The sequence below is a fragment of the Hyaena hyaena genome, unplaced genomic scaffold (assembly GCF_003009895.1).
Source record: "Hyaena hyaena isolate Hyena2069 unplaced genomic scaffold, ASM300989v1 scaffold_325, whole genome shotgun sequence".
Classification (NCBI taxonomy): Eukaryota; Metazoa; Chordata; class Mammalia; order Carnivora; family Hyaenidae; genus Hyaena; species Hyaena hyaena.
Window position 1 is genome coordinate 1,240,305 of NW_024080957.1, and position 12,394 is coordinate 1,252,698.

The following is a 12,394-nucleotide window of genomic DNA, read 5'->3' on the forward strand; positions in this document are numbered from 1 at the left end:
CTGTATGTTGTATACTATTCGGTGATGGCAAATACTGATTAACTCTTTGTGACCCCACAGTGCCCTAGAAACTAAACAGGGTATCTCATGGTTTACTGCCCTTGTTATCACGGAAAAGGGATGTGAGTAAGAACAGAGCAGTAAACACGAGCTCTCCCATAGTGCAAAACCTGACTCTCAGAGAATATATCTCTGTCTGTAGGAAGCTTACAAATATGTAATGAACTACATATATGACATTAAATATACAAGTGTTTGAAACAAATACTAGGTCAAAAGTTGTATTAATACTTTAGGGTCCAAGAAGATTAGACGTTATGCACTTCACCTTTTTTTTTAGACCATTATATCCTTAATGGTCTAGATCCCAAGGAGAGATACGATGTCTTAATTCATCCTTTTTCTCTCTCGTACAAATGATAGCAGATGGAAGCCAAGAAATGGAACTGACTCATTCAGTCACACGAGTAATTAATGGCAGGGTCCAGTGAAAAACTGGAGTTTCCCATTTTGCAACAGTCTTCTAATTGAATAACTAGCAAGCGAATTGAATAACTAGCAAGAGCAACAAATGTTTCAAATGTATAATTTAACCTTTAGAAAATTATAATTTCCCAAAGAGTAAAAAACTTGCAAGGTGCATGGGTGGCTGTCGGTTGAGTGTCCGACTCTTGATCTTGGCTTAAGTCATAATCTCATGGTTCATGAGACTGAGCCCACCGTCATCAGGCTCTGTGCTGACAGTGTGGACCCTGCTTGGGATTCTCTCTCTCCCTCTCTGTCAGCCCCTCCCGCACTCACATTTTTTTTCTCTCTCTCTCTCTGTTAAAAAATGTGTTTGCCAGGTGATATTTTTATAGTTGTCATTTTAATAGCCTATTCAATCTAAATGTTTCTGCTGTGGGAACATAGTTTTTCATAGTAAGTTAAAAAGTAAAATGTTACTGGGGCGCCTGGGTGGCTTAGTCGGTTAAGCGTCCGACTTTCGCTTAGGTCATGATCTCACGGTTCGTGGGTTTGAGCCCCGCGTCGGGCTCTGTGCTGACAGCCGGCTCAGAGCCTGGAGCCTGTTTCAGAGTCTGTCACTCCCTCTCTCTCTGACCCTCCCCTGCTCACACTGTCTCTCTCTCTCTCCTAGAAATAAATAAAACATTAAAAAAAATTATTAAAAAAAATAAAGTGAAATGTTACTATAAAGCATAAACTGTAAGGAAGTGATATGTGCATGATTAAATAACATAGAGACAAATCATGATTTGACCAGCATTGTCTCTTTTGTCCTCTTTCAGGAATGCAAGAAGGTGGCCTCTGATGATAGATCCTCAAGGTCAGGCTAATAAATGGATCAAGAATATGGAAAAAGCCAATAGTCTTCATGTAATCAAATTAAATGATCCTGACTATGTCAGGACTCTGGAAAATTGCATCCAGTTTGGTACCCCCGGTATGTAGGTGAATAGTTAAGTATATAAGTATACATTACAGTAATGCCTGGAGAGGGCACAATTAACCCAAAAGGAGGTAGGATTTTTTCTTTTTTAAAAAGATACTTGTGTCAGACTCATCTTAAATAAATAATGATTTTGTTATGTCTTTCATTACTTATTGATAATTCACCAAGAACTTGAGAGATTATCATTCTCGCGGGGTTAGGTTTTCCTTTGTCCCCGAAGCAGGGTGATTGTCGGAAAGACCACCAAACGACGAATAGAAGTGAGGCAAGATTTTACTTACGGCCGGGCCAAACCTGATCTCTGATCTCATGGGGAAATGCAGAGAATGGCCCCGAACAAAGGTGGCATTGAGCTTATATGGATGTCAGTAAGGCAGAATACGTCATTATTTAGTTAACCAATTACATTCTACAGCATACTATGGTAGCCAGTTGCACTGTGACACTCCGGTGTGAGTTTTGGCAGAGACCTATCAATTTTAAGTCCTTTGTCTTGAAATGACCAACCATAATTAGACGTTTGAGAAGCCGTGGGGCAGTGACTACGTGACAGACCACCAGGGTAGAATGGTGACTGGTGTTCTGTGACCTTGCATCCAGGGTGTGGGTGTGGTCAGCCAGAGCAGGGAAGTACAGGCTTGCCAAGCGGATTTACAGAAGCAGAAATAGTGTGTTCGTATTTAACCGTGCTTGAGGTTAACCTACAACAGTCCCAAGATTCATTTCTGAGACTTTGTCTAGTGTAGCTGTTTTAATTGTTGTCTGTCGTTTGCCATTCTTTAGTTCTCATTAGAATTCCACTTCTACAATTAAAAGGGCCACTTGATATGCCAGAAGTATTTTAACACAACATTACTCCAATTATCTATTTATTCTTCTTTCGACTTGTCCTACCCGAGTGGCAGAGAAGTGAACACACACTTTGTATTGATATTATCTGCCACAATGGAGAGATTAGAAACATGACAAGGATTTTTCAGTAAAGCTCAATACACATGTCACATTTGTTGAAACAAAACACAAAACGTTCATGATCTGAGTAAATTAGAAGTTGACACATCCTAATTTTTTTAAATGTTTTTATTTTAGTTTTGAGAGAGAGAGTGCAAGTGGGGGAGGGACAGTTAGGGAAAGGAAGACACAGAATTCAAAGTGGGCTCCAGGCTCCGAGCTGTCAGTACGGTCTGATGTGGGGCTTGAACTCACAGATCATGAGACCATGACCTGAGCCAAAGTCAGATGCTTAACTGAGTGAGCCACCCAGGTGCCCCAGGGTTGTCACACTTTAAATCTATGTTACCTATCAGCTTTTGACTACTTGGCCAAATAAATGAATATAAACATTATGAAAACACATTTGTGCCTAGGACAAGTTTAGCAAATTCCAGTTGCTATTGGAGCTAGTATTACCTGGAAGAATTACAACAAATGTATCAGGTAGTCTTATAGACATTTTATTTTTGCATATTAATAATGATCTAATCTTGGGGTGCCTGGTTGCCTCAGTTGAGCATCTGACTTCAGCTCAGGTTATGATCTTGGGGTTCTTGAGTTCGAGAAATAAACATTAAAAATTGTTTTAAAACTTATTTAATCATCTTTAAAATAATACAATTTTAGGTTTGTTTAGGGTATAAATGAAATGAAAAATCTTAGTCTGCCTACAAAATCTGTGTTTATGTATGTGGACACAGACACACACACAAATGATATTTCATTCATCCAACAGGTGTTCTTAGAGTATGGTACAGTGATATACGTGTCACAAAAAATGGTGAACTTTATTTCTACTATCAAATATCTTGCTTGTTTAATAGGATCAGACCATATGTGCTACTAACAGTAATAAAAATAAAGTGGACATGTGTCACTAATCTTTGTTAGAACCACTAGGCTGTTACGAATAGGTACACTAGCTCTGGAGTTAGAGTACTTGCCTCTTACTCATTGCTTAGTTCAGGGATCTTTCTGAGACTCCATTTCCCCATCTGTACTTCGACCAGATAGTGTGAGGAAGGAGTTACTGTCCTTTGGATAGTTACAGTAGTGTCTGCTAAGTTCAGTGTATGTTGTTTCTTGATTGGAGATTTACCTGTGGTGTGCATGTATTCTCTTTCAATTAAATTAGTGTATATTCAATTATAGTAGCAAAATAAAGGCACAAATATTTATGAGAATTCAGAGAAATAGGGAAGATTTTTTTGAAAGAATTGGCACCTTAGATACTTTAATTAAAATTACTTGGGGCATCTGGGTGGCTCAGTTGGTTAAGCATCCAGCTCTTGATCTTGGCTCAAGTCATGATCTCACAGTTCATGACATCAAGCCCCATGTCAGGCTCCATGCTGACAGTGGGGAGCCTACCTGGCTTTATCACTGTCCCTTTCTCTCTACCCATCCCTCGTTTGCTCTCTCTCTCTCAAAATAAATAAGCTTTAAACAATTACCTGATTTCACTTAGTCAAATTTCCTTGATATAGTAAAAGAAAAAGTAGCATCTGCCACGTGTTTGACATTCTGAGATTCTACAATCTCAGTCATGGATCCTTTTTTAAAAATTTTTTTTAATGTTTTATTTATTTCTGAGAGAGAGAGGGAGAGAGAGAGAGCATGAGCAGGGGAGGGTCAGAGAGAGAGGGAGATACAGAATCTGAAACAGGCTCCAGGCTCTGAGATAGCTGTCAGCACAGAGCCCGACGCTGGGCTCGAACCCGTGAGCCATGAGATCATGACCTGAGCCAAAGTCGAACGCTTAACCAAGTGAGCCACCCAGGTGCCCCCTCAGTCATGGATCTTAATGTTAGTATTACTTCAGTTTGGAGAAGAAAGGGCCATGGAGACCATCTGTCTCGTGGTTTCCAAACTGTCAGAGAGAAAACCAAGGTTTAGTGGGTTATGACTAGCATTTTTAAATGAAATGCAGTAGCAAAGAATAGAATATATTGGGCTGTGCAGCATGGAGTATAGACAAGCATTATTTTATGAAAATTCTGAGATTTTTTGTGCATATGTGTGTGCTGGATCAAGATTTCAGATGTGTTTCTTGGAGTTGTGAGAATAAAAAATGTGAGCTCCAATAGTAATTCCAACCAGTTCATTTTATGAACAAGGTAAGTAAGGTGCTAGAGAATGTTAGTTATGTGGCTTAACCCAGATTATATACTTTGTAAGGGAGGGTGCTGAAACTAGTCTCCACTTCTTCTACCTTTGCCCAGCGTTGACTGTGCCACTCGCAATTGCCTTAACCTGCTTTTGGGAATGGACTACTTTAAAAATGGACAATAATTATTTACAATACCTTCTAACATTAGTCATCAGAGAGAAGTGAAAAATTTTAATCTATTGTAGAGGAAGTAACAGATGGCAGATTTCACAACTATTTTTATATTGAAACTTCAAGTAAAAGGATTGGTTACTGTTACAGTTTTAAAACATCAGCAGTTTAAGACTCTTCCATTTAAGAAGTTATCTTTAAATGTTGGCCTATTAGGAACAGTGGCTTTTGATCTGTCATCCCTTGCTGGCAGCCTGGGTAGAGAACGTAGAGGTTTTCTCCTCCTTCACCCACGTGGCTCTGCTTTGACTAGAACAGGCCTCTCTTTTCTTTGTTTATACTGAGTTTTAAGACAATAATCTCTTTGGAAAAAAGTATCCTACTGCTTACAAAGAGTTTGAAAGCCAATGTTGTAGAAAAGAAAGATATGTCTATATTAGCTACACCAGTGAATAAGGTGTGTGTAGGATATTAATTACATAAATATTGCTGATAAATCAATTTGTTTATACCCCCAATAAAGCTGGAAAAATAAGACAGAATTTTAAAAAGGCGTCAACTTAGGGGCATCTGGCTGGCTCAGTTGATGGTGCATGTGGTTCTTGATCTCTGGGTTGTGAGTTCCAAGTCCCATGTTGGATATGGAGATTGCTTAAAAATATAATCTTAAAAAAAGAAAGGTATCAATTTGTATAGAACATCTCTAAATAGCTTTTCATTAACTCTATGAAAAAAGAATCTTTGCCTTAAGGGCAGCCTCTGTCATACCTGAGCCGCCTTTTCTTTGATCTCCTAGCACTTTATTTCTGCCTTGCATATAACATGCAAAACTATTTCTGGATTAATTTTTCTTTCATTTGCTCATTTGTTTGTTTTGCAACTACCACGTGCCACTGAAAACATGGCATGAACAGGACAGACTTGGTCTCTGCTGTTTGAGAGCAGTGTTGTTGGTGTAAAGAGGGAGCCCAAGATCACACATGGATGAGATTTAGAACACGGGGGTACGGGGTACACAGAAACAGGGTACATACGCCATGTCATCGCTTCACATCTCTTGGCCTTCTATGCTCTTCCATCCTTAAAAGAATTGGTGAAGTCTTTTAAGCTTACCCTTTCAGGTACAACTCAAACACCTCTTTTTCTGTGACATCTCAACCTCTCCCATGAAATGACAATAATGAAGTTTTTACAAATTTCTGCTATTGCCCTTTTATTATGTGCATAACTGTTTGCTTCTCACCTCCAAGTCTCGATGCAATACGCTATATTGTTGAATGTAATATGCAAAAGATTTGTTTCTATTAACTTGAAGTCTAACATAGAATAATGTACATAATACGCAATGAAAAACTGAAATCGGTTGCTCTCCTAAGTGAGAGAAATGTTAAAAGAATACTTGGCTTCCTTTACATTTCTATTGGTAAAGAAACTATTAGTGAGATTCTCTGCCTTACTCAAAAGATATTAGCAGCCATGTGTTTGGTCCCCAATCTTGGTTTCTGACAAGCTTTGCAAATACTGATGAGCTGCCATTTGGAAATGAGGAAGGCGATTTTTACATAAACCAGCATATTGTTAACTTTGATGATAGAAATAAGCCTGTTGCATTAACTTTTCCTCCTGTGTTTTAGCATGAAACATATTTTGTTCTAATTAAAAGTTAAAGGAGTCTAATTAAAATCAGGATAGCATTCTAAGGGAATTCATGTACCTTTAGATTTTCGTTTCTTTTCCTGATTTTTTTTAAAACTTAGAATACTTTTGATTTTTCACTGAGGCTTATAATATAGTAAATATTCAATGCTGAGAACAGATTTATTTGAAATAAGGATGCTATAGAAAACTTAACAGGCTTAAAACTTGATTCTGTCAGTAAGGAATAAATTTTCACTTTTGGAGAAAAGAATCAAGTCAATAATATTTAAGTCTTATAATATGTATTTTTGCTTTGAAAGAGACTTATACATATTAATATAGACACTCTTAATTCCATTCGAAATAGGAAACAAATACGTGAAGAGGATGAAATTATATATTTTAGGGAAAAATGATTTAAATATGAGATTTTACTCAAAAATTGCTGTCAGTAAAAGTTGAGGCAGTTCAGCAAAATTTAAATATTATGATTTTTCATTAAGAGACTTTCAGTTCATATGTTATTCTAGAAAATGAACAGATTTTAAAAATCTGATCGTATAAAGTTAAAAATGAGAAATCGGTATGTAGTATCACTGCTGCTGCTTAACATTATTAGGAATATTCTTCTCAGTGCAGTAAAGCAATGAGGGTGCAATAACATTTGGAAAGAGGAAATAATATTTTATTTTTAGACAATACACTTCATCTAGAAAACCAAAGAAAATTAGCTAAAAAGCTATTAGATTCAAAGAACTTCATGGAGTAGATATATTCCAAAAAGAATATTTAAAAATAACAACTGAGACAAAAATAAGTGTGTAGTGATTGTAGTCAACCAGTGAATAGGAAACAAAACAAAATCAAACAAAAAGTTAGAATGACTTCAACAGTGCATAGTAAAAAGGTGACAAAACTTCACAGAAAAATAAGGAGACTTAAGACCTCTTGATAGGAAAATGAAATGCTGTAAAGATGTCAACTGTTCTTTATAAATAATACTAAAACTAACATAGAAAGAAGAAAATTAAAAAGCCAATAAAATTCAGAAGAAGAGTGAGTTTGGGTGCACATGAGTGGCTCATTCGGTTCTCTGACTCTGGTTTCGGCTTAGGTCATGATTTCCCAGATTTGTGGGATTGAGCCCCATGTCAGTTTCTCCACTGGCAGCATAGAGCCGGCTTAGGATTCTCTCTCTGTCTCTCTCCCACTTGCGCGCTCTCACTTTCAAAATAAATAAACAAACATTAAAAATAAGGGTGGGTTTGGAATTAACTGGAATAAGTTCTGGAATAAACCTTTAAAAATATAAGCCTCTAATATAGAATAGGCATTATGAACCAATAGAAAAATGATAGGTCATTCGGCAAATGGTGTTGAAAAAAGTGGTTTTGTGGAAAAATATACTGAGTCTTCCTTTACACTAAAATATGTTCCAGATAAATTAGGAATTAAATACGAAAGAAAAAATAAATGACATACATGCTAGAAGAAAACAAAGGGGCATAACTATATTGTCTTTGAGAAAGAACACAGATTCATTGTGTAGAAAAATACACAATGGATAAAATAGAAAAGAAAATATTTTTAAGCTAAGCCAAGAAATGCTAAATTTAAGAGATTATCAAGCAATTATCATTTGTGGAATTTATTGTATCCCAATTTAAGCAATCAAACTATAATCAAAATATTTTAATACAGGAGTGTCTGGCTGACTCAGCTGGGAGAGTATGTGACTCTTGATCTCAGAGTTGTGAGTTCGAGTCCCACATTGGGCATGGAGCCTACTGGAAAACAGCAAATATTTTTTTTAAAATAATAAAATATATCAAGATCATGTAGAAACATATTCTCTGCCTTGATATTTGATAAAATTGTGAATTATTGATAATTTTTTAATCTGTGGAAATTTTTAAGAAAGAGTCTTTACCTTTTAGAGATACTTAGTCAAATATCTAAAGGTGAAGTTTTACAATTTCTAGGATTTGTTTGTAAATAATCCAGCATGAGATGAGGAAGAAATGAAAGAAGATTGGCTAAATTTGCAAGGGTCAAAGCTGGATGATTAGCATATCATCAGTGTACTGTTCTTTTTACTTTTGAACAAGTTTTGAAAATTTCTACAAGCAAGATAAAATGTAAACAAATTTGAAAACAGGCAGAAAACTGGGGGGTAGGGAGCTATTTGCTACAACACTGTTAAAAAATAGAAATGAGGGGCTCCTGGGGGCTCAGTTGGTTAAGCATCTGACTTCAGCTCAGGTCATGATTTCACAGTTCGTGGATTCGAGCCCCACATTGGGCTCTGTGCTGACAGCTCAGAGCCTGACGCCTGCTTTGGATTATGTCTCCCTCTCTCTCTGCTCCTCCCCTGCTTGCACTGTCTCTCTCTCAAAACTAAGTAATCATTTAAAAAAAAATACAAATGAAGTTTTAAAAACTAGCACTACCTCCATATTTAGCTGGATATAGAGTAAAGAAAGAAATTTCCTAATTTCTACTGTGCTTAATTATGATCATTTGACTATCGTCTGGCCCTCATGATATAAGTGGAAATGCCATTTGTGTTTCTCAGGAAATATTCTTAAAGGATGTTTCCCCCTTTTCTGTTTTTGTTTCCTTTCTTTTTTTTTTTTTTTAATATTTTTATCTATTTCTAGGAGAGAGAGAGAGAGAGAGAGACAGCGTGAGCAGGGGAGGGTCAGAGAGAGAGGGAGACGCAGACTCTGAAACAGCCTCCAGGCTCTGAGCTGGCAGTCAGCACAGAGCCCGACGCGGGGCTCGAACCCACGAACCGCGAGATCATGACCTAAGCGAAAGTCGGTCGCTTGACTGACTAAGCCACCCAGGTGCCCCTGTTTTTGTTTCCTTTCTGACGGTTGGAATGTGAATGCCATTTGAAAGGCCATTTTGGCCAAAAAGGAGCAAGATGGCAACAACTTGGATCTCTGACCATTTAGACCCAGGGTCCTTTACCTCTAGACTAATTACCTCAGGCTCCCCTTTACATGAGATACAAAGTCCTTCTTTTCCATGTCACTATTATTTTAGTGTTTTTTTTTTTTATTACATAGAACTGAACCTGATTTTAATACACAACAGGAAGATGGGCAAATATATACAATATCCCAAAAGAAAAACGTAACTAGACAAAGATCAACTAAACCATCAAGCCTTGAATACAAATTTTAGCTATTTTTTACCTATCAAATTGTAAGTCATGAATATAATATTTATTGCTGGCAGTATCACATCATGGTTAAGGGAGCTGGGTAAGGAGAGACACTGCTTAGTTCAAGTGTCTACTTTGTCATTTACTATGATTTAACTGAAAAATTTACCTCAATTGCCTTACCTCAGTTTCCCCATATGTAAAACTAGGGCAACAATACTCCATGCTTTTTAAAGCATTTGAGGATGAGAAAATAAAATGTCAACATGGTGCTCAGCGTTTGTAAGCACAATTTTGTAGAAAAACAGGTTTAAAAAATGAGGGCTCATTGCAACTCTGAAATTTCTTCAGCCATTCAGGAAAGTAATTTGGCGATATAAATAGCCTTTAAATTAATTGCACTTCTAGGACTCCAGCTTGATTAAGTAATCAGAGATGAACACGAGGGTTTATTCCAAAAGATGTTCACTGTAGCATTATTAACAATGGGAAAATGGAAGCAATCTAAATAACAGATTAATGTATTTAATACATTATAATAAGCTCATATTATTTAACCATGAAAAATAATTATTTCATTCAAGCAAAATGTGGAAAGAAATTTTAAAGTCATCTCACATGCCTGCTTTGGTTAATTAAGATCTCAGCAGTGAAAGAAATTGACAAGACAATTATAGGAATGTGTTTAGCCAGGAGTAACCTCTGGGAAGTAGCAGAATATGTCTATACTTTCACTGCAGTAGAAGTTCAAATACCCGTCATTCCAATGCCCTAAGCTCATCCTTTCCCATCAAGATTGCACATCTAGTCCCTTGAAGGACTTGTGCAAAACACCATTACTCAAGGTTGACTGCGGTAGCACCCCAAACTCCAAAATGTAAGACTAATTTGGCAAATGTATCATGAGCCGTAATAATGTCCCTGATCTTTTAGCTAAGAATCCCCCTTCCAGAATGCTATCATCAGAAAATATTCTTAAGCACAAAGTTTTTGTATACAGTGCTGTTTGTAACACTGAGAACAGAACAATTGAAATATCTAATAATAGAGAATTGATTTAAAGAATTAGATAAAGTTATTATTGTGACTATTACACAATAATTAAAAGCAAGTTTATCAGTTTTAATTGGAATGTTTATGCTATAAATTATTTCCAAAATAATTAGGATGCAAAATCAGGTGTAATGTTTAGTCTCAGTTGTGTACAGAAAAAGATGAATAAAAATACCAAAGAGAAAAATGTATCCAACAAATAATTATCATAGTTTTGTGTCTTTTTTCTACCAACCTATATATGAGTATGAGTCAATTGTGTAAAATATTTAAAAGATAAACTGAGGCACACTAACATTTTTAAATGTTTATTTGAGCAAAACGTAATTGGAATTGGACAGTGCCAAACTAGAAGCTTTTAGTGTGCTCTGTTGAGCAGAGCTGGGTATAGAGAGCAAGTAGGGAGCAAAAAAGGAAATTGATTGGCTATAGCTTAATCGGCTGTTTGTATTTGGCTAGCCTTAGGGTTTTGATTTTGATTTGATTTTGTAACCTGAAACATCTATAAGTTTAGAGTTTGGCTTGCTTACTTAGCACCAGCTCAGTCTAATGGCCCCCTCATTTTTTTTTTTTTTAATAGATTTTTTTTTTTTTTTTTTTTACAAATAGTTTATTGTCAAATTAGTTTCCACATAACACTCAGTGCCCATCCCCACAAGTGTCCTCCTCCATGCCCATCCCCCCTCCCCCCCACAACCATCAGTCCTCAGTTTTTGTCAGCATTCAAGAGTCTCTCATGGTTTGCCTCTCTCCCTTTCCCCCACCATTTCCCCCCTTCTTCTCCCCCTTGTTCCTCCGTCAAGTTCCTCCTAATCCTCCTATACGTGCAAACATATGATATTTGTCCTTCTCTGCCTGACTTATTTCGCTCAGCATAACACCCTCAAGGTCCATCCATGTTGCTACACATGGCCAGATTTCATCGTTTCTCATTGCCATGTAGTATTCCATGGTATAGATAAACCACATCTTCTTGATCCATTCATCTGATGATGGACACTTAGGCTCTTTCCATGTTTTGGCTATTGTTGAGAGTGCTGCTATGAACATTGGGGTACATGTGCTCCTATGCCTCAGCATTTCTGTATCCCTTGGGTAAATTCCTAGCAGTGCTATTGCTGTAATGGCCCCCTCATTTAATACTTTTGTTCTTTCTTACATTTTCCCCATGTTCTACAATAAGCAGGAGTTACTTTTGTGATTAAAAATCTAACCATTTAAATACAACTTGAAATGTTTATTCTGTGATGTCTCAGATGGATTTATCTCACTGCCATCATACTTAGGCATGTGGTGAATTGCAGACCAAAAAGCACTGAAGCATGCAAAATGGCCAGACAGACCCACTAATTAAGCCCTTCCCACAGACATACAGTTATTTTTATGACATCATCTCCTTATACTCAGAACACAAAAATAATTTTATAGGTAACTAGGAATAACAGTAATTTAGAAGGCTGAAAGAATTGGGAGGGTTGAATGTTGACAGTCAGTATTTAAAATAACATGGCATATTTTTTTCTGATTTTACTCCAGTGTTGCTAGAAAATGTTGGAGAAGAACTAGATCCTATACTGGAACCTCTTCTTCTAAAACAGACCTTTAAGCAGGGTGGGAGCACATGTATCCGACTCGGGGACTCTACCATTGAATACGCACCAGATTTCCGCTTCTATATTACTACCAAGCTAAGAAATCCTCATTATCTTCCTGAAACATCAGTAAAGGCCAGTATCTAAAGTGAATGTTTCTTTATCAAATTTTACAATTAATGACTATGTTTTCCTCCTAAGCCATAAGGAGA

General features: G+C 36.8%; 1 protein-coding gene across 1 annotated transcript in view; it reads left to right on the forward strand.

Moving 5' to 3' along the window:
• The window catches only part of DNAH7 (dynein axonemal heavy chain 7), a 252,298-nt gene that overhangs the window by 181,967 nt on the left and 57,937 nt on the right, over nt 1-12,394 (forward strand). Inside the window, exons 48-49 of the mRNA XM_039248955.1 lie at nt 1,290-1,444; nt 12,127-12,317. Coding sequence (XP_039104886.1) covers nt 1,290-1,444; nt 12,127-12,317 — 346 coding nt within the window. The remainder of the gene's footprint in view (nt 1-1,289; nt 1,445-12,126; nt 12,318-12,394) is intronic.